This window comes from Hemicordylus capensis, chromosome 3 (assembly GCF_027244095.1).
Source record: "Hemicordylus capensis ecotype Gifberg chromosome 3, rHemCap1.1.pri, whole genome shotgun sequence".
In the NCBI taxonomy this organism is placed as follows: Eukaryota; Metazoa; Chordata; class Lepidosauria; order Squamata; family Cordylidae; genus Hemicordylus; species Hemicordylus capensis.
Window position 1 is genome coordinate 232,908,259 of NC_069659.1, and position 22,360 is coordinate 232,930,618.

General features: G+C 41.8%; 2 protein-coding genes across 18 annotated transcripts in view; one reads left to right on the plus strand and one right to left on the minus strand.

Moving 5' to 3' along the window:
• The window catches only part of VSIR (V-set immunoregulatory receptor), a 30,879-nt gene extending 10,169 nt beyond the window's left edge, over window positions 1-20,710 (plus strand). The window contains exons 3-7 of one of the 2 annotated variants that reach the window (XM_053312565.1): window positions 857-913; window positions 7,118-7,225; window positions 16,052-16,079; window positions 16,737-16,921; window positions 18,285-20,710. In XM_053312565.1, coding sequence (XP_053168540.1) covers window positions 857-913; window positions 7,118-7,225; window positions 16,052-16,079; window positions 16,737-16,921; window positions 18,285-18,322 — 416 coding nt within the window. In that variant the 3' untranslated portion in view covers window positions 18,323-20,710. The remainder of the gene's footprint in view (window positions 1-856; window positions 914-7,117; window positions 7,226-16,051; window positions 16,080-16,736; window positions 16,922-18,284) is intronic. The other variant, XM_053312566.1, reaches the window with a different exon arrangement.
• CDH23 (cadherin related 23) overlaps window positions 1-22,360 on the minus strand; it is an 846,530-nt gene that overhangs the window by 148,582 nt on the left and 675,588 nt on the right. The window lies entirely within an intron of this gene.

Consider the following 22,360-nt stretch of genomic DNA (forward strand, 5'->3'; position numbering starts at 1 on the left):
ACTCTCACTCTTAAAATGACAGCTCTGAAAGAAATATCTTTTGTCTAATTGATTAACATGGCTATGTGTTATATATAAACAAAAATATATCCAAATTCAAACTATCTTTCCTAAAAAAATTAAGATTTGAGGAAAACAGTGGCTAACATCCAGACTACCGTTGCGCATGCTAGAAAATGTTCCATGCATGCAGTGGGGGAGGGGCAAGTTTTGCCAATCTCCCTTTCCCTCTGCAATCCACTGTGCTTCCAGGAGATCTTCAGGGACTTATTTTCAGAAGGTATAGCGGACAGCAGAGGGAAGGGAAGACTGATAAAAATCTAGTCTGGATGTCAGCAAGTATAAAAGGTGTTGGAACTTTGAGTCCAGAGATATCATGAACAGCAGTGACAATAGAAAGCAGCTTAAAACTACATTATATTGCAAATGCCCAAAGCACAGGAAAATAAAGTTGTATTTATGACTGTGTGCAAATGACAATTTCACCCATAGTGAATGCTGCTGCACAGACTAGAAATGAGGCGAGGGCAGTGCCTATACCAGTTACACTGATCATGTTAGATCCTGGTCTGCTATTTGTATAAGCAATAATCACCATGGGGGCTGGGACACCTGTCACTAAAGAAACCTTCTGCTCAGCAGTGCATTTAGATGAAACTATGCTAGTAAAGAGGAAACAGAATCCTAGAACTACATATATGTATGCATTACATTAATTTAAATTTCAGAAATCTCTTGTGCTTTGAATTTGGTCTCTTTGTAAATACAATGACTAAACAGGGTTTTTATTTTTAACACGGATTACTGGATGAGAATGGATTTTCCAGAAAATTTACATTTATTTCCCCCCCCACAGCAAATGGTACACTTCCAGACTGCACTTTTCATCCTGTTGCCAACACAGAGAGTGAAAGTAAGATGCACTTGTTACATTGTTATGGGGGGGGGGTTTGAGTAGGCATATATAAACTAAAAATGCTTATTTTTCAAGTGAAGAAACTTGTGTATCCTAAGTGAGTGCAAAGTACACATTGCAGTTAAATGGTTTGGTGGTTTGATCAGGTCAGCTGTCTCCTTCTAGTGGTGTCTGGTTTGAGTCCTGACCATGTTGTCTGCCTCATCTCCCATTATAGCCTCTCTTACTCCCACTGTTCTATAGGGTCCCTTCTTATTTGTTGTTTTGCCTTTATTTCTGCCGTGCAGCACCCCTACACTTGTAACAGCTTCCCCTCCACTGTGCAACAGGTTATTTCCTTCTGAAGACCCACTTCTTTTACAAGGCCTTTCCTGAATTATCCCAACCTCATACCGTAGCTTTTCCATTGATCTTCTCTGCCCCATAATCTCATTACTTATTTGTCAATCCCTGATATCTCTCTCCTGTGCCCCTTTCATATCTAATGTAGACTTCAGAAGTCTACATTAAATATAGATTGTAAACTGCAGATTGTAAACTAAGGCACTATTGGCACTCAGTTTATGTTAACACTGTAGCAGTAATTGTTTGTTCTCCCCCTGTAGCACAAGGAATTTAGAAAGAGGCAGATATCTGTTACTAGGAGTGTGTGCTGAATTGAAACAATAACCAGATCCGATTTGATACAGTCCCTATTGTGATATATTTCATCAGAAATGATTCCAGTGAACTATGTCCCTGATATCTATATTAATTTGATTCAATGCCGCATCGTAACGGCATTGCATCAAGTATTATCAGTGTGTGTGTGATCTTGCTGATCTAGCTCTTCTCAAAGAAATTTGCTGCCCCAAAAGGAGGCACACTGGAAGCATTTCAAATTGCCACCTTTCCCTCCACTGTGTACTCTAGAATGCACCAGGACAAGAAGCAATGTCATGTCATTACAAAACATTACATCTTTTTCCTGGTGCATTACTGGTAGGGGTGGGGGGATGGCTGTGACCTGTAACTAGCGCACTTCTGTTGGTAATATACTAGCCTCAGACCTAGTCTGCAACCTTTTATTTTACATTATGTCAAATTTGTAAATGCAGACTGATTAGTCTGTGGTTATGCTGCTACAGCTGTTTCCACAGCTGTGTCCTTATAGAATTAGTTAAAACAGTCTAATTACAGATTAGTGTAATTTCTAATAAGAAAACACTTTTAAAAAGTAACAAGTTCAGCAAAAAAGCTCTGCTGTCAGGTATATTGCCCAGAATCAGCTCTACAGTTGCTGCTAATGTACATCTTTGTTATATTTAGGGCAGAAACTGATATCTACTTTCTTGGTTTGTTGTTTGTCTTAATGATAAAACTCCTTCAACAAAGAAATGTCTCAACAATGTCTGCACTGTTGTCCATTGTCTTGAAAAACAAAGCTGCTGTTTTTCACATACCCTGAGTTATTTGGACTATTACCTGGCTAGGGATTCGGTTATTCAGAAACCTCTTGGCACACTGAGGGCAAGTTTATACAAAAAGCCAAATCAAGTTGTAAAGCTTTTCAGGCTGCAGGTGAGTAGCTTACATGTTTGAATGCTCTCTTACCTCACAGAAAATGAGGCTGTTCTTATGATCAGCCAAAACCAGGCAAGGAAAGCCAGGTCTGGTCTTGGCTGAGTGTAAGAACTGCCAGGAGCCACATAGCTCCTGTCGGTATGGCAGCAAACCCGCCAAAAAGGCCAGCCTCTTAAATGGTGTTAAGGGAGTGAGCGCTTCCTTAGCCCCATTTTTAAAACTGTCTGACAGCACTGGCTGCTTGCAGCCAGGGCTGGGAGACTGTGGGGCTCCCAGCCAGCCCTGGGGGATACCCACAGTGCACCCCACACTCAGGCGATGTATTAGGGGATGTCCAGGGTGACGCGTCCCAGTCCCTGACTTTCCGCATTGCTGGGGAAAGTGGATCATGCGCCCAGCACAAATGGGGCAATCGTCTGTGAGGGAGGTAAGTTTTTACAGCCTCCCTCCCTGCGCGCCCCAAGCCCTTTCTCACTAATTGTGAGAAAGGGCTCAATACCTCTGCATATAGAAAAACTGCATCTCAAAGAGAAAGCTAGTTGACTTGACTAGCAAGCCAGAGGTTGCCAGCTCGCATCCCCACTGGTATGTTTCCCAGACTATGGGAAACACCTGTATCGGGCAGCAGTGATATAGGAAGATGCTGAAAGGCATCATGTCATACTGCGTGGGAGAAGGCAATGGTAAACCCCTCCTGTAGTCTACCAAAGACAACCACAGGGCTTTGTGTTTGCCGGGAGTCAACACAGACTTGATGGCACACTTTACTTTTACCAGTTTTCTTATTTATTTATTTTTGGTGGAAAAGCACTGAAACATACAACCTGCAGCTTGATGTGGGTCAATTAAAAACAAAAACCCACTTATTTTGACCATTTGATTCTGCAGATTTTATCCAAAGGCCTTGACACTGCACCATATGCATGTTGGCTGGGTTATGCACATTCTCTGAAAATAATTTAATGAACTTTTTATAACTCTACATCCCTCAATTATTTCCTTAATGTTTTGGTACACTTTCTGTCTCTAATTTTGGCACATCATATATTTACTTTTATTTAGTCTGCTTAATATATATTAAGGTTATTCACATGACTGGGGGGCAGGGAGGGAGGGCGAGCGGAAGGCTGAACATAACTTACCTTTCCCCCAGATGTTCCAGGTAAAGCTGCTGGGAGTGCAGATTGTGCTCCCAGATGATATGTGCTGCTGCACACAGTGCAGCTCTCCAGAGGCTAGGATGCATCATCCCAGCCTCCATGTATCCCACAATGCACCACACACCAAGCATGGTGCATTGAGGAATACGTCCTTGAGATGGGTGCTCTAGGTGCCCGTCTCTGTGCGTGCTCAGGCTGGAAGCAGCCCGAGCACCCACACAACCCCAGTGCCACAGTTGGCACAACTGCACTCTTAACCTTGGTAAAAGGCTGGGGCAAAAAGCTGCCCTATCCTGGGTTAGGCTGCTCATGAGAACAGCCTGATTGCATCTTTCATTAAAACATTCTAAGGATCAGAGAAAAGAATTTCAGCTTGTTATAGAAAATCCATAGAAATCCTTGGATGGGTCTGAATCTGAAATTCACAGCATTACCTGGCTGAGCTAATTTAATTAGCTGGCTTAGCTTATTTGATATACAGTTGTTAGCTTTCTTATGGATAGTGTACCTATTCTTCAGATGGTTGTTGCTCCAACCAGCGTAAAAGAAAGTCGTGTTTTCACTGCAATTTGGCAATGTTTAGTATATAGTATTCTCTCTCCTTCTTTTCAGACAGCTAAGTTACAACAATATTAACTTAAAAACCTACTTTGCCATTTTAATTTTTCAGCCAGGTCTGCTTTGTCGCTTTGTAGTTTAGACAAAATTTAATATATGTAAATAAAAATATATCCCTGGTTTTATATTTGCATCCAACTCTCAGAATTTGGATTTTACTGACTTATTTGAATCTGCAAAGAAGTGGACAGGTGTAGAATGAATACTATTTGCACACTAAAAAGACATAATAAAACTACAGTAATATGTGGTCTAGCAACTGAAACACAGTGCTTGGTGTGTTATGAACTTTCATTAGCTTACCATGGATCTGAGCCAAAGGGCAATGAACACAAGTATCTCTTCACTGACTTCAGTAGATTTTGGAGTGAGTCCAGTCTTTGCCCTTAAAGCATTTTTTGCTCTTATCTCTGTGTTGAAAAAGGAGACTGAACAAAATCCCCTTGATTGTGCATTTCCAGAATGCGATTAAATTTTGAATTAAAATGAGCCTAGACCATGAAAATTTAAAATTTCATGGTCTAGGCTCATCTTTACTCTACCAATGTTTGAAACTCTCTCTCCAAACCAGCCCAAATTAATCAAGTTCAATAATCAAACCAATATAAAATATTAGCTAAAACAGCTAATAACACCTAACTAGGACATTTTAATCTTCCAATCCTCCTCCCTTCAGGCAATAGGAATATAGGTATTTTGTGTTTTTATTTACATATACAGCTTCATTTTTATGCCAAGGAAGCATAGTGGCTTAATAATTCCCTTATTCAGTTCTAATCAAAACAAAAAATAGCATAATGCTTAGTTCCATTTCTGCTTACAAAAGGTTCTTGCTAAACACTAACCATTGGGTGGAACTCTGGTCTTTATATCTGTGCTAGGAATAGTTACATCTATTGAAGTTCTGCCTGTTAGAAAAAATAATGTACTCATTTAATTTCTTTACAATATTTATAATCCATCCCTCCAATACACTACTGCTCCGGGCAGCTCACAACATTAAACAATTTTTAAAAAAATTAATAAAAAAATTAAAACAGGCTAAAACTACATTTTAAAGTTACCAATTTTAAAAGTTTCAAATTAAAAGTTATAAGTAGAAAGTTAAGAAATCTACCTGATAAAAGCAGTGGATAAAACATTAAAGATCCTCTCTAAAAAGATGTTTTTAATTATTTTTTAAAACACTGAGGGAGGGAGCATGACAAAGCTTCTTCTGGGAGAGTGTTCCAAAGTCGAGGGGCCACAATGGAAAAGGCCTTGACTTTAGTCCCTGCCAACCAGTTCTCCGTTAGTGGTGGGGCCATGCGTAGGGCCTGAGATTTCAAACAGATGCCCTGCAGGTTCATATGGACCATATGTACTCTGGTGCCAAACCATGTAGGGCTTTAAAGAACAAGACCAGTACTTCGAATCTAGTCCGGACATGGACTGGTAACCAGTGATGCTGCTGCAGTGATTTTGAATAAAAGTGATGCTGCTGCAGTGATGAATGTAACACAAAGCACCTTGTGCCCATGAGCATCTTTGCAGCAGCATTCTAGACCAGCTGAAGCTCCCGAACAGTCTTCAAGGGCAGCCCCATGTAGAGCACACTGCAATAGTTCAATCTGGATGCCACCAAAGCATGAGTGATTGAGGACAGGTCTGGCTTCTCCAAGTAGGGTTGCAGCTGGTGTATCTGTTATAGCTGGTAAAAAGCACTTCTGCACACTGTTGCCAGCTGCACCTCCAAGGACAGCACGGGGTCCAGAAGCACCCCCAAGCTGTGGACCTTTGTCTTTCCGGGGGAGGGTGACGCCCATCCAATACCAGATTTACCACACTACTTGGATAATCCATTTTACCAACACAGAGCACTTTTGTCTTATCTGAATTAAGTTTCAGCTTGTTTGCACTCATCTAGACCAGAACAGCCTCCAAAACTGGGGTCAGAATATCCACTGCCTCCCTGGAATCTGTTGACTTAAATGATCAGTAGAGTTGGGTGTCATCTGACCTCTCCCAGTGGTTTCATGTAGATGTTAAATTGCATAGGGGACAGAATGGTTCCCTGAGGCAACCCATAGACCAAGGGCAGCAGCCACCTCCCAGCACTATCTTCTGAGTACGACCCTCCAGACAGGAACAGTGCCATCATATAACTGTGTCCCCAAGTCCCAACCCAAGGAGATGACCTAGAATGATACCATTGTCAATGGTACTGAAAGCCACTGAAAGTTCCAGGAGAATCAACAAAGTTACACTCCATCTCCTGGTGTAGGTCATACACCAGGGTGACCAAGGCAGTTTCTGTGCCATATCCAGACCAAAAGTCAGACTGGATTGGAAAGTCAGATTGAATCAGATAAGTAATCTGATCATCCAGTGTTGACTGGAGTTGAGGTGCCACAAGTTGGTTCTATGATCGAACAATGGCAACCATACAAAGAATCAACAGGCAATAGGAAAGCTGTTATGGAATGCATTGAAATGAGTTTATTATTAATTGCAAATATATAAAACTTTCCCTTGTATTTGAGCAATGGCTGTCATCTTAACTTTTCAGACTAGTAAGGGACACCATTAACACTTACTATACAACAGTACATTTTATTTGATGAGGCATCAAAGACTATAAATAAGGAAAATCCACTTTGTTATATAAGAATATCATACCATAGAAAAAGGAACCACCTTTTAATATTTCTCTTTAAATTATGGAACATTGGGCCTCATTACCTAAATAACTACACAACAATAGTATCCAAATTCATGGCTATTGTTTGCTGACTCACAATATGCTCCAGTGTTAGCCTTTAGCAATGAGAATAACCTTCTGCTCACTTATTTTGCCTCTCATTTCTTTCTTCTTTTTCAGACATCACAGCAGCTGCACTCGCAACAGGGGCCTGCATTGTGGGCATTCTCTGCCTGCCCCTCATCCTGCTTCTTATTTACAAGCAGAGACAAGCAATCCATAGCAGGCGTATGTATAAAAATGTTCTCTTTCTCTTCCTCATCCCATCCCTTCACGATTTATTTCTGCTTATAGGCTCAGAAGTTACAAATACAAATCAATATGCCATTTGATTCTTCCCTTAAAGTCTAAAGGCAAGACTACTCAAAGTACAGATTATTCCATCAGAAGTGTTTTAATACTCTCCTTTCTAGATCTATTTTCAGGCATTCAAGAGCAGATACACTACATTGTAATATGCAAATATTTATGCTACTCCATGAATGACTTCCGGTTATAGAGAGTAGAGCTTCAACTGGGAGATCTTGCATCTCTCTTGAACAACTCTGCAGCAGTAAGAAATGATGTAGTAGTGCTTCCTCTCCCTGAACCTTTCATTCACCCTTCTCTTGCCCATATTGGAGCAAGTAGGGCATGCTTTGCATCACAGAAAGAGAAGGTGAGTGAGGGGACCAAGGAAGAAGTTGTGGTGGCATCATCTCTTGCTGATGTGGTGCTGTTTAAAAGATCTGCATGAACTCTGCACTGTAAACTGGCAATTCTAGGTGGAAGTGAAGTTAATCAAACAAACAATCCATTTTAAGAAAAGCGGTTATGGTGACAGGCCTGCATACACAGGCAAAAAGATATCTACAAATCATTTCTGACTTTGTCTGACTAACATCTACTTCATGTTGTCTATAAGAAGCACATAAGAACAGAATATTGCTGCATATCTTTCAATGGTTTCCTTGCTGAACTCGCAGAAAAATATCTTACAAGCTATGTTTAAAGAAAACTAATATTTATGTCAGGTAGGAACATAGGAAGCTGCCATATACTGAGTCAGACCATAGGTCCATCTAGCTCAGTATTGTCTGCACAGACTGGCAGCGGCTTCTACCATGATTTCAGAACCCATTCTTATTTAAGACCAACATTTCTCATCTGGCTTTAGAAGGTTCCAGCTGCTTTTATTTTTCCACACATGTCATTTCCTCCCCTTTTCTGTTTGTTTATATGTATTTCTTGGAAAATTAGTGATCAGGAAAAAGTTGCAGAACTAAAGGACAGGGTTCTTTAATGGAGCTGAAAAATATGCATCAACATGTTGAAAATTGTGTTGGGGTGTGGCATAATGTGTAGTCATTGCTTAGATGTTAGTCACATCATATCTGCAATGCATCAACATCTGCTATGAGGATATGGCCTGTTTTCTTCTTCTTAGCAGAAGTTTCATGGGACAACTGTGGATATGTGCAGACAGTCATTTCTGAAAAGCAATAGGAGTAACTTCTCCTTTAGAGCTTGGGTGGTTAAGAACTGTACAAAATAAGGGGAGGTGTGGAGGCTCAGTGAAGAGGAAAAATCTGCTTTTCTTCTTCTTTCCTAATGGCAGTTGCTTCCTGCAGGTCAATGATATTGTGAAATTGACTAGACTGGTGCACAATCAGCTTTTTGTCCAGTCAAATTAACTCATAAGGGTAATTTAAAAATCTAAGGGCACAGAGCATGGTTGGGATATTTTAGCTTTCTTGCCTAAACTTGCCTAAGTAAATGCATTCACTTGCAAATAATCACTACAGGATCTGACTCAGCTAATTTGTTTAGATTCAGGGTGTTTTCACGTGTTAGGCTTAAACAGATTTTTCTTTAAATGGTCTATAATGTGAATATAGAAGCTACACTGGCTACAATGTACATGTCCCACATTAAGAGCATACATATGATGTGTACAGCCAGCAGAAGAAAGGCACAAAGGTGCTTTTGCTAATGTTGACACTACCATACTTCACAGTGATTTATTTTACAGCTATCATTAACGTTGTGGCAGACGACAGGCATCCTGACACATCCCACTGAAGTCCTGTCCCTTTAAATGTCAAGAACTGCAATGCACTCTTGCTGAGTAGTTGCAATACTAAAGCAATGTAATTCCCTCCAATGTCCTCTGCCTGATACAACCAAGTTATTTCTAGCTATGCAGACTTAACATTGTGGTGTAGAGAGTAACTTGATCCCTTTTTCTATAGCTTGTTTCTAATCCTTATTGAGAGTATTTGTTGGCAAAATTCAAATTATTATTATATCTTAAGAAGGATATTGTAGAACATGAAAAGGTGCAGAAGAGAGCAAGCAAGGTGATTAGGGGCCTGGAGCACCTTCCTTATGAGGCAAGGCTACAGCATCTGGGGCTATTAAGTTTAGAAAAAAGACGACTGCGGGGAAACATGAAAGAGGTCTATAAAATCATGCATGGAGTAGAGAGAGAGGACAGAGATAATTTTTTCTCCCCCTGTCACAACACTAGTACCAGGGGTCATCCCATGAAACTAAAGGCCAGAAAATTTAGGACCAACAAAAGGAAGTACTTTTTTACACAGGACATATGGAATTCTCTGCCATGGGATGTGATGATGGCCACCAGCTTGGATGGCTTTAAAAGGGGCTTAGACAAATTCATGGAGGACAGGTCTATTAATGGCTACTAGTCTTGATGGCTATAGACTGACTCCAGGCTCAGAGGCAGGATGCCGCTGAATACCAGTTGCAGAGGAGCAACAGCAGGAGAGAGGGCGTGCCCTCACCACTTGCCTGTGGGATTCTCAGAGGCATCTGGTGGGCCACTGTGTGAGACAGGATGCTGGATTTGATAGACCTTGGGCCAGAACCAGCAGGGCTGTTCTTATGTACTTAAAGCAGAAAATAAATAACATTAAGAAAGCTGGGTATTGTACTCCCCCCTCCCCCATATACTTCCGTACTTACAGGAATGCATAGATACTTACTCTTAACCTTATGCACCACCCTTTCGTACATTCTAGATATTGAACTCCTTTAACCCTGTGCTCATGTGAATAGCATCAATAGGCCATCAACTCACTTGATGGCCTATTGGCAAAGGCTTCTTCCCTTCCAGACAGCAGGAGCTGTCCTATTATGAGGTGGGGTGAAACAGATGCCTGAAGCAGTGAGTGCACACAACTTGCTGCCTCCACTTCTCATCTCCACGGCCCCCCTTGCCTCCTCTTTTCTCTCTTCACCCCCTCCTGGGTGCACTCCATACACTTACTCCACCCACTGCTGCCTCTGCAGCTAAGTCTAGCAGCTCCTTTGTCTACTCCCCGAAGAGGAAGTGAAAGAGACAAGTGCCTCAGTACATCCCTTGTCTCCTCAATGTCCTCTCTGGAGAGGAAGCAAACACTGCTTGGTCACTGCTACAGCAACAGCAGCACGCAGAGCACTGGATAAGCAGGAGTTCAGTTTCCAGGGACCTCCCACCAATGCCACTACTCACAAAGCTTGCTGCTGCTGCTGCTCTCACAGCAGAGAGTGCTATGGCAGCTGGTTTCTCCCCTTTCCTTGGGAATAGGATGTGCTTTGATTAGAGCTGGCAGAGGCTCAGTGCAGCTTCAGCCAGTGTCTTCTTGGAGTGGGACTGAGGAAATTCCAGCACTCACCTGGGGTGGGAGGGAGGCACATTTCTTTTCTCTTTAGATTGTACACAGCCATGTGCAAGCACTTGAAGCGCCTCAATGACGGGTTGTACAAGGCAAGTGCTGAGAATGGCAACCCATGGCAGGAAAGTAGGATTGGCGAAGGGCCCTAGCAAGTTTGGAGTAAGTCCTGGGGCAAGAAGCGAAGATGAGCCCCTGGTCTCTCCCCACTTTTTCTCCTCCCTCCTCATGTCTTCTCTGCAGAACTGTAGTGACATGGTGAAAAACAAAATATTCTTGGCATGCACCCCCTTGCTCCTAAGCAAATATCATATGCACCCCACACACAGACACTTTCACTTACATGCACTTGTGCGCATGCATTCCCCTAGCTGAGAAACACACACATACAATCAGCTCATATATTCATTCATCAACACTTCTTTTTTTGTCACCTGCTTTCTTTCCCTGCTCCTCTCACACACACGCACCCTAGTCAAAGTTTCTCACAGGAAACCTAGTCACAGATTTTGCCCCAGGACATAGGGGTAAACTGAACCCAGCTGCTAAGAAATATTGGGGTGAGGGGGAGAGCAGGAAAAACCATATTATGGATTCACCCTGTTCTTTTTAACAAGAACAGAATATTAAAAGAGTCAGTAAGCAACTTCAACTGAAGATCTTTTCAGTTCAGTCTCAGCTTCAGTAGGAAGGGGGAGAGGGAGTGGAGTGTCAGGCAGCATTTCACCCTCCTCTTCTCATGACTGGCTGGTTGATGCTTAGTGAAATTTCCCTCATTGTTGAGCCTGTCAGACTGAGGGAGGTATGGACTGAACCTGAGCACTAGCCAGCCATTCAGAAGGAGAGGAGAAAGGAAGGATACTGCCTGACACACCTCTCCCTCCCATCTTGGAGAGAACTTGTCTCCTTTGAAGCTGAAGTGACTTCTGCAATCAGGAGCCAGAAACAGGCCAGTGGGTGGTAGGTGGGAAAAGACAAGTGAGCTTTTGCCTAGCCAATGGAACACCCCTCCCTCAGGAACAGTTGTCCAATGTTGTTCAATTATAGCTATGCCCCAAACTCTCAATATTTCCAGGTGCTTCTGAAAAGGTAGCACAAAGAATTTTTTTTTAAAAAAGAATCTCCTCAATCCCATTATGCCACCAACATCAAGGGTAAGCACTCTGGGGTCCACCCCCCAACCCCTCCTTAAACTAAGTTCCTAGTAGGGATGTGCATGAAATAGTTTGGGCACATCCCAGGGGGTGGGGAGGGGTTCCCTTAAGAGCAGGCATGCTCCCTTCCTGCAAGCCTCCGCTGCCCCGCACCGTCCTATCACGGCACTGTTCTAAGAGAAATATCCCCATGAAAGTGGCAGCCCATGCCACAGTCTCCTTTAAAACACCCCGCCACGGCAATGGGATGCTTCCCCCAGCATCCCTCATGCAACATCAGCATGCGATGCCACACAAGGGGTGCTGGGGGAAGCATCCTGTTGCTGCAGTGGGGCATTTTAAAGGAGACTGTGGCACGGGCTGCTGCTTCCACAGGGATGTTTATCTTAGAACAGTGCTGCAATGGGGTGGTGAAGGCTCGCAGGAGAGGCAGATAGGACCTGCCTGCCACCTTTTAAAGGAACCCCTCGCCCCGCACCAAAACGTTTCGGCTGCAGGGAGCCAAATCATTTTGGCGCCCCTTCAAAGAGATGCCGAAATGATTCAGGCACATCCCTAGTTCCTAGGCTAAGCTCTGTTTTCAGTTGTTTGCTAACACACTTTGATTTGATTATGTTATTCCTCTATTTTGATGGACTTTTAAGTGGAGTTGAAAGCTGCTGCATGTCATCCCGTAGCTGAACCCTATATATATTGATTTTAAAAGAAATGCAATCCAGTGTCATATGTTTGAGCAAATTTTTACTCTCTCTTGTAAAAGTTAAATGTGATCTAGCCTTGCCTGTGAATGTGGTCATTTTATTTTGCATTGGCTGTTCAAGTAATTGCACTGGAACTGTCTCATTTTCTTGTTCATTTTATGTGGCTGAGAATATGAAGTTTGAGAATATGAAGTTACCTTATACTGAATCAGACCATTGCTTCATTTACGTCTGTAATGTCTACACACATCGTCTGATATTCTAACTAAATTTACTCAAGGAAGTCTCAATGTAATTAAAACGACATGTTAGGCAATGCCTAAATTGCCTTTTTAATTTCAATGGGAGTTCCTTGATGCTGTCTTGCCCAGTCATAGAACTGTTCCCAGCCCTACTTGGAGCTGTCAAGGAATGAACCCGAGACTATATTATCTTTGTACTTTTCAGTAACTGGGAGTGAGGGAACCTGGATGGACTCTACATTCTTAAAACTAGAAGTGTGTTTGTGCTTTTTGTGGGGGTGTGGGGGGGGGCGTTAACCTAAAAACACAGAAAATGTGGAAAGCTTGCTTTGGTGATTTCGATCTTCTAGCAGTAACAAAATACTATTGAAAGGTGGTAGAAGCCCAACAACCAGCAACTATTTTTCCTGGATTTCATCATTTCAGGTTGGGGTAGGGTTGTATGTTTTAATACTTCTCTCCTCCACCTCTGAAAGCCCAATACAAACAAAAAGATAATCTTCCTCTTGCACATAGAAATACCATGCGTCAGGAAGAATGGTGGACTGAACCTTTCCTCCCTGACATGCTACTTTTCTGTATGCATGGATATTTTTATATGGGGAAGCATTTAAGTGGTGTAGTCCAGGAAAATGTTTGCCACTTGATTCTGCTATATAAACTGGCCCGTAGATGGAAAGAGGGTGGGAGTGGGGGGGGGCATCAGATTGTGCTTTGTTTCAGGCAGGAAAATGACTTGGGCTGCCCCTGCCAGATAGAAACAAGTAATGTTCATAACATCAAACTTCATCTTCTAAAGAGAGTTGTTAAAATAAGGTTAGGATCATATGAGTAAATACATACACCAAAAAGTAGAAATAGTTTTGTGGGTTTTTATCTATCTATCATATAGATTAGCCAGTTTTGTAAGGGCGGTATAGCGATCAATCAATCAGATAAATAAATAGTAGTTTCCACTTCCCCAGTCCTAATCACCAAGCCAACATACTCAGCTCAGAAAAACAAAAGGGGGGTGGGATTAGTTGCTTTGCAAAGCAAACTGTCTCTATAAAGGAAATGGAAAGGGAACACACATCCTTATATGCACCTTTACTCTGAGATGGTAAACATCGGCTCCTCCTGCTAATCTGGGTATGGAGGATATTGCTTTAGTCCAAGACTTGATGACCTTTGGGTTATTTTCATGGCCTCAATTCTATTATCCAAATTTTGATGTGAAAAAGGCAATTACTGTAAAAGTTAATGAAAAATTAGCTTGTTAAAGTTAATAGTTATTGACCTTAAAATATTGGCTTGAGTTGCTAAAGTTCCATAACTCCATTTTCAATTTGTTAAAAGTTAAAAAGAAATTAACTAGTTTAAAAGTTGTTGATGTTTAAGAAATGTGCGCAAAGCAGTGAATTCCCTAATAGCATCATTTTCCATTTTCCAATGCAATTAGTGGATTTCTTTTCCATAGAAAAGATGGAAAATAGCATAGCATGCCCATAGAAGCATGCTAGTTTACTTGGACCTCACCATGGATTACCTGAAATGACTGGTATACTTGCTATAAAAATTTCTGAATAATCAAAACAACAATAAAAGATAATATTCATGTCATTTCTGAAATTGTTCCTGGACTATTGAAGTAATAGGTCGGAAGAAGAGAGGGCCATGGAGCTTTGCAACATGAGTTGGGAAGGAGACTTTGAGCTCCTCTAGACTGGAGTGGTTTTTGTGACAGGATCAGTGGATTCCTGAACTTTATTTAATCCAGAGCGAGTGTGGGCAGTATATGCACCTAAGTTTGTTCTACTGCCTTTGCATACTTTTCAAGCTCCTTCATTGCCAGCCCTGGCGCCTGGCTCGCCTCTGTTGCTCTCTCTCTCTCTTGGCAGTGACAGGAGGAGAACGAGAGCGAGAGAGCAGTGGGAGCCATGCACAGTGGTGGCAGGAGAAGGAAGGCCAAACGAGAGAAAGAGACTGGGGAATGTGGCCTCACAGGAGAAGGGGGAGGAGGAGGGAAGAGAGAGAGTGCACAGGGAGCCCATGGATCATGGTAAGGGCCAGAGAAGGGGAAAGAGGAAGAGGGGAGGGAGAGACTGAGAGCCTGGGGAGCACCACAATGGCTGAGGAAGGGGGAAGGGGAGGAGGGGGAGAGAGAGTGTGCGCTTGAAGAGGCTGTGGCAACAGCAGTAGAGGGGCTAGAAGTAAGGGGGGAAGAAAAGAGGGAGCAAGCCCACACCTCCCTGCCCAGAGAAGGTCATCACCACACCTACACCTCCCGCAGAAAGTTGTTTTTAAGTGTCCACATACTGAAATCTAATGCACATGGCAGCTACTCACATATTCAACAGAGCAAAAACCAGCGGTTTTTGTTGTTGTTTTTTTGGTTCTACCCTTTCCATGGATTTGAGGGCCATTTGTGGTAGAAAAGTATGGAATGGCATGTATGTCATGTATATGGCCAGCAATTTCCCACATGGACATCAACATTCAAGGTGGCACAATTTTCTGTCTAGACATGTTCTTTGAGGACTAGACTGACTAAGCCGGGAGATACAGGACATTTAAAAAAAGGAATTTTCACTGCAGGAGGTGAACTCAAAAGGGCGCTTTTATATTATGCAAAGAGACACTTAACTTATATTTTAAAAGATGTTTAGTTCAATAAAGAAATATTGTTATGTATTTTGATATAAAATGATTGTTATTTAAGGAAACATTGTACTTAACATTTACCTAAAAAGGTCCAGAATGTCAAAAAGATTTTTTTAAAACAGAAACAAAATTCCACTAGACAAATTGCAGGTGGAATAAAACAGCACTCAGCTCTTATACAAGCAAATTAGTTTCCAAAGCCCTTGGAACTATCTGCTCCCCTGTCCCTAAGTTCAGCATATTTGAGAAATCATTTGGAAAACATTCCTTTGCCTATGCCTTGAAATTTACTTTTTAAAAAGAAAAAATATAAGCAAACTTGTAAGTTAAGATATTTCATTCTGCCTCTTAAATTAGAACTAGAGTTTCAATAAAAAAAATATGATTCATATAGAGATGTAGAGAGTGGATGTGTCAGAAAAACTCTGAAAAAGCCAGATTTCAAACATCTTTAAACTGAAAAAAAAGTTGAAGTTAACAATTTAAACTAGTTAAAGTTAAAAGTTGACAGCTGAAAATGTTAACTAGTTAGGTAAAAAAGTTAATTTGTTTAACTATTTAGATTTATAATTATTTAATTAACTATGTAATTTCCATGTTTAGAAATAGGGCTACAGTTAGCAATGCTTACAGTAACAACATTGTATTGTTTTTGCAGGTGCTCATGAACTTGTCAGAATGGACAGGTGAGAAATTCTGTTTTATTATGTATCCTATTTTTATTCTATGGCCTGCAAATACCCTTCAGAGTCGCACAATAAAAACAAGAGTGAGCAACACAGCAAAAGAAACACAAATAATTGTGGTTTAACACATCAAACAAATAAAAGAAACCCCCAAACTCAGACTATGCTGCCAAAAACACCAATGACTAGCACCCACGTCCTGCTGCCAAATTAACCTACCCCAAATCAGTCAGGAATTCCAAAAGCCTCCCGCATAAAAGTCAGAAGGGATTGTGTTTAATAGGCCTTTCTAGGAAAGGGATTCCACAGGAAAAGTGCTGTTGATGTGCTATCTGGAATGGAGAGTTTTCAGATTACCTAAGAATTTCAGAATAATGGTGGTGAAAGTGTGTCATATGGAATGAGTTGCTTCTTAAGATACCTGGGCCCAGGCCATTTAGGAATCTGAATGCCCAGTTCAAGTTGCTAATCTTGACAAGTCTTTGTGCCACTACTGATATAAGCAGAGTCTTCCCTTTTGGTCCCAGGGCCCAACCCAGCCTCGCTATGCCCCTGAAGAATTCTAAAAGCATTTTTAAAGTGTAGTGACATTTTCCAGTAAAGTGGGCATTCCTTGACTGGAACATGTTGAGTATGGTTCTGTGCTTTCTCTTGCAGCAATGCCCAAGGCATTGAGAACCCTGTCTTTGATGATGTCCCAGCAAATTCAGAATCCAAGCCTAGGCCACAATTAACATATATGGCCAGTCACCAGCAGTCAGAGTCAGGAAGACATCTTCTCTCAGAACCAAACACTCCACTCTCACCCCCAGTTCCAGGGGACTGTTTCTTCCCATCATTGGGTAAGTACCTAATTGTGTGTATGTGTGATGTTTGTTCATTAGCTAGTAGTGAATACCATGTGTGCATGTGCATACGTGCGTGGGAGGTATCTCTTCATTAGCTAGTAGTGGATACACATGAATGGCTGCTTGTGGAATAATTTTCTGTTCAGAAAGTGCCCATGGCCACGGGCACTTTGGCTTCATGGTGCTTTCCTTATTCCAGATAAGGGGAATGGGAAATGATGTTCTTCATGTTCTGATTACTTCTGCTCAGAACTGGGGATATACAGCAGCCTTTGCCAGCTTTTCTATCCCCTACAGGGAGATAGAAGATACAGAGCAGCCAGCATGGTGTAGTGGTTAGACTGCTGGATTAGGACTGGGGAGACCAGAGTTCAAATCCCCATTCATCCATGAGACTTGCTGGGTGACTCTGGGCCAGTCAGTTCTCTTTCAGCCTAACCTACTTCACAGGGTTGTTGTGAGGAGAAACTTAAGTATGTAGTACACCACTCTGGGCTCCTTGGAGGAAGAGTGGGATATAAAAATGTAAATAATAATAAATAATACAGTCTCCCACTTTAAATTATTTTCACTTCCCTGTGTGGGATAGCCAACAACTGGCTACCTGGCTAGGAGCCAGATTCACTCCTAGTGGTATTGACACAACAGGGAGATATTAGGATACAGAGAAGCCTGAGATATCACCTGACTTCTTACGTAGGCATAGCACTGTGACTTCTATAGATAAAGTCTGTCTGTAGATGATTCCAGTTGAATACTTTGCCGGTTATAACTGCTAGTTCTGAGTTGAGATGTGAAGGCCTGTGGGAAAAAACTGGGGTGGGGGGGGGTGTTGCCTGGAAAACACCCCCCCAAGGAAAACTCCCCCGCTCTCAATTTTTATCATTCCCCCACCCCTGGCCTTCACATCTCTAGTTCTGAGGCAAATAGTGTGGATCAATCTATGTTCCTACTTAGCAAACTACACATTACAGTAACAGCATGGTTGGCCCAGACATGCTTAATTTTTCTGAGCTAAATAGTAGCTTCAGGGGTGCGGGTGGGCTGGTGCACTGCCAGTCACTGTAGACAATACTTAACTAGATGATCTGAATTAGTATGGCAGCTTCACATGTTCATATGCTATTTCACTCAGAAAAACTAAGGACATCAGAGCCAAGTATGTTATTAATGTAATGTGTAGTTTGGCCCATCACTAAGGCCATTTTTATTTGCTTTTATGTAGCTGGTGGGCAGGAGTGGGCTCAGTAGCCTTCATAATCTGTACCTAACCACAGACACAGAAGCATCTAAATAATGTTGCAGGCACAAATATCTAGGAAAAAGTATATTAACCAGTATTGTTTATACTTTTTAGAGCCTGTTCCCGATTCACCAAACCTGATAAATGTATAATGAGGTTTCCCAGGAAGAACGTCTTTCAATGCATCTTTGACAGCCATTTGGACAAGAATTTGCTTGCTGCTTAAAAAAAAAAAAAAAAAAAAGCTTTTCTGAGACAAGGGTGGGGGTGGGGGTGGCAGGCATTTTCTCCAGCACTTGATACTTGTCCCAACATTTCACACTCACTGCTGTGCTCCATGCCTTTCCTTTGAAAGATTGAAGGGCAGAAAATAAGTTCTGGAAGATACAGAGGTACTGAAACATTCTGGGATTTTGCTGGCCTTTAATTTTACATCACAGAGAAGTTGGTAATTTTATGAACAATTATTGCAACATGTGTCTTAATTGGTGTATGTTTCACTACACCACAATTGTCTGCAGGGCTGGAGGAGAGATAAGAAGACTGTTTAATTATAAGGATTATGAATACCATCACCAAAAGCCTTAACAAGTTACTGAGCAGGGATCTAGCCATTGTTTCCCTGGACTCGTAATACCTTGTCCCCTGGAAATATGGGATGGATTAAAAAACAAACAAAGTTCTCTCAGAAAAAGTGTGTTTAGGTTTAGTGTGTTTTTCTTTACATAAATTATGGTGTACATATATTATTTTAAAGTCTGTACTATTTTGCTGCTTTGGCATAGCAACAGCACATTCAGCTTGTAGTTTGCCTTAGAAAATCACATACAACAATGATTCAGTATCAGGCTATGGTTCCAACAACACTCTTCTTTCTTTTTCCTAATTATTTTAGGAAGTCTGGTTCTGAACTGAGGCTCCAGATTCTATGAGTCAGTCTTGCTGTGTGGTACACAGAAAATTATAACTGTGAGCATGGTGGTGCAGCAGTGATATTAATATGCCTGAATAGAAAAATGTGGATCTAGTGCCTTCAGTCATCCTAAACTCCAGGCTGTTTACAGAGTGATTCAGACCTATTTCTGAGATGTGCCTAGTGTGTGGATTTTGGAACAAGCTAAAGGCCTAATTTTGAAAATTTATCTGAATGTAGTGTTCCAGTCTAATACAATTTCTATCAGAAGTGCAGCAATTATCAGAGACTGTGCATAGGAGGATATGTTTCAAATGACTTAGCTTAAAAACATGTTTTAACCAGCTCATGTTAATCTGGTTTAACAGTCCATTTAGCACATCCCCAGTGCACAAAGCAAATTGTAAGGTAAGGCAAAACATCTGGGGCTCTTTGACTGATCACACCCCACATTAACTGGTAGATTGCATCAAGTAGTTCCAGAGCACATAGACTTGCTGAGAGGGATTGACGCATGCACTTCAGCCTGATACAACCAAGACAAAAACTGCAGAGATATGTATATTTAGCAGATTTTTGTTTGAAAACAGTCTATCAGTAGGCTATGATTATTTTTAAAAGTTTATATGGACAGCAATCATTGCAGTCATTTTGTAAAATGTTGCTAACAAAACCCCTATCCCAGGGGCTCCTTCCTACATTCATAAACCATTTGAGATGGTATGCTTGAAGTTAAACTGGGTTTTTAAAAAATCCAGAAAAAATTCCATGCTGTGATGGAAGGAGAACACAAGGGCTGACTGACATCCAGAATAATGCTGTCCCCGTTCCACAGGGGTGAAGAGATTTTTTTTGCCAATCTAACCCTGACCGCCGTGAGCCATTTTTGGAAGGGTGGTATAGAAATCGAATGAATGAATAAATAAAATAATCTCCCCTTCATTGCATCCTGAAAATATTTTCCTGAGGGTCCTAAAAATATGTACCCGAGGGTCCCACAGCCCTTGGAGACATATTTTTGGCAAGCACAGTGGGCTTCAGAGGGAAGGGGGGGACATAAAATAGCAACTCCCCCATTGTGCAGGCACAGTACTCTGGATGTCATTCAAGGGGCGGTGGGGTTAGAACTGTAAATTGACCTTTTTCTAACATTCTTCTGGTCCTAAGCTAGTTCTTTAATAAGAGACCAATCTTTATCTCTAACTGCACCCCCTAAACATGGGAGCCATACAAAATATGAGAACATGGAGTGGAGTGTGCATGTGACTTGTCCTCCCATGAAATATCATTGGAGTTTCAGTTGTGCACCAGTCTTTAAGACAGCTTTAAGTGTACAAGTCTTGCTGTCAGCACCGGGGTGTAGTTTAGCACACATGCCATTTTAACATCCTGAGATGAAGTGTGCCTTCAAACCTCCATATAGAGATTTTCTAGGGTTTAAAATAAGTCTAGCATGATGCAAACTACTTTTGCAACTAGTACTGCTGACAAAGGGCAATCCCCCCCTCCCCCACCCCACTCTCAAGCCAAGAAGGTGGTTTTGAGAATCTGGCACATCCTAACATTTAGCGGCTGCATAGGCAATACAGCAACTTCCCTTTGCAATAAACAAACTACTAAACGTGAACGGGTAAAATGTGCAATGATTTGCCATGCTTCCTTTATTTTGTTTCCTCTTTTAATGTTTTTTAGATTGTGGCTTTCCTGTTTTCAGCATCATAGTGAGCTATACAGCACCATCTTAATGACTAAAACAAACCAATTTTTATTCAGTTATTTTCCTTTCTGATGTCACAAAGGACAAAAGAACCTTCAAGGAGATGACACCTCTATCCTGACAGCCTCTATCCCTTTAGGAAGTCAGATACATGGTGACTACTTATCTGGAACTACAATAAGATATACTAGAATAACTGGTAAAGAATTTGCTCCTTGTCAAGATAGAGTAGGCTTCAGACCTTGAGTTTTGGTAAGATGCAGTGCTTGATTAAAGCTTCTGATAATGAAAATTATCTTAAGGTATCTAGCATTCAGATAACAAATATATTCTATGAAGGAGATCAGCTATTACAAAACTGAACTGATAGCAAAAGTTGAGACAAAGGGAGTTCTATAGGATACAATTTCCAGCTACTTGGGTAATTTGGACAAAAGGAATATGGGAATAAAGCACTGAGGCAATACAAAAGACAAAACAGACTTATTGGCCTATGATTCCTGGGTACCTCCGCATAGCTGTTCTTAGTTATTGATTCCCATATTAAAGGTACAGTATTGATATTGTACTGTATTGATATTGCCTCAAAAGACCAAGTATCTTTTTATATCCAAAGGCCTGTCCAATAAGCAGTGTGAGGGAGATCCTCGACTGAACTAATTCCACAAATACATAGGCAATGTGCTAGTGTTATATAAGATTGTTGGACAGCTGATTTCATGCTGCAGTGCAACATCAAATATGGGTGAAGGGACGGCTACAAAAGCAGTGTATGATTTGTTAAGATAGTCACACATTTTACTTGTGTCATCTATGTTGATATAAGGCTGCAATTCTAAACACCAGGGAATAAGCCACACCAAACTGGCTGAGACTTACTTTAGAGTAAACATGCATAGAATTATGCTGGTGGTTGGTATGTACTAATCCAGGATTATCACAGTTTCTTTCTGGGTAAACATACTGAATGTGTACTCTCAGTACCCAAAACAATTCTTTTGCCTGACAGCAACCTCTAGTTCAAAAGAAACTTAACCAAAAACAAGGTATCCATTTAAAAAGAAAGAAAGACAGACAGACAGAGATGGCCTAATATGGGAAGTGTTCAAAACAAGAAGCTTTGTAGGGGTGTGCACGGAACCGCCAACTGCGGTCCGGCACTGGGTGGGGAGGTACCTTTAAGAGCGGCGGGAGGGCTTACTTACCCCTCCCGCCGCTTTCCCGCTCTTTTGCCATAATCTCTAGATTAACTGGGGCGGCAGGACACCAGCCGACCCGGCCCCCCCCGCAACTGGATTAGGGGCCAAATCGGCCCAAACTACTGCCGCCGCCGCCGCCAACCACCCACCCAACCGCCCAACACAAGGCCCGATTTCGGGCCAAGGTAGCCACGGGGGGCGACCTGATTAGGGGCCAAATCGGCCCAAACTACAGCCGCCGCCGCCGCCCCCCCCCTCCCAGCCACCCGAGTCCTCACCATAAGAAGGCCCGCGTCAGTCGGGCCAACCAGGGCCCCACAATTCTAAAAGGAGCGGAGCTTTCAAACGGAGCTCCTCTCTC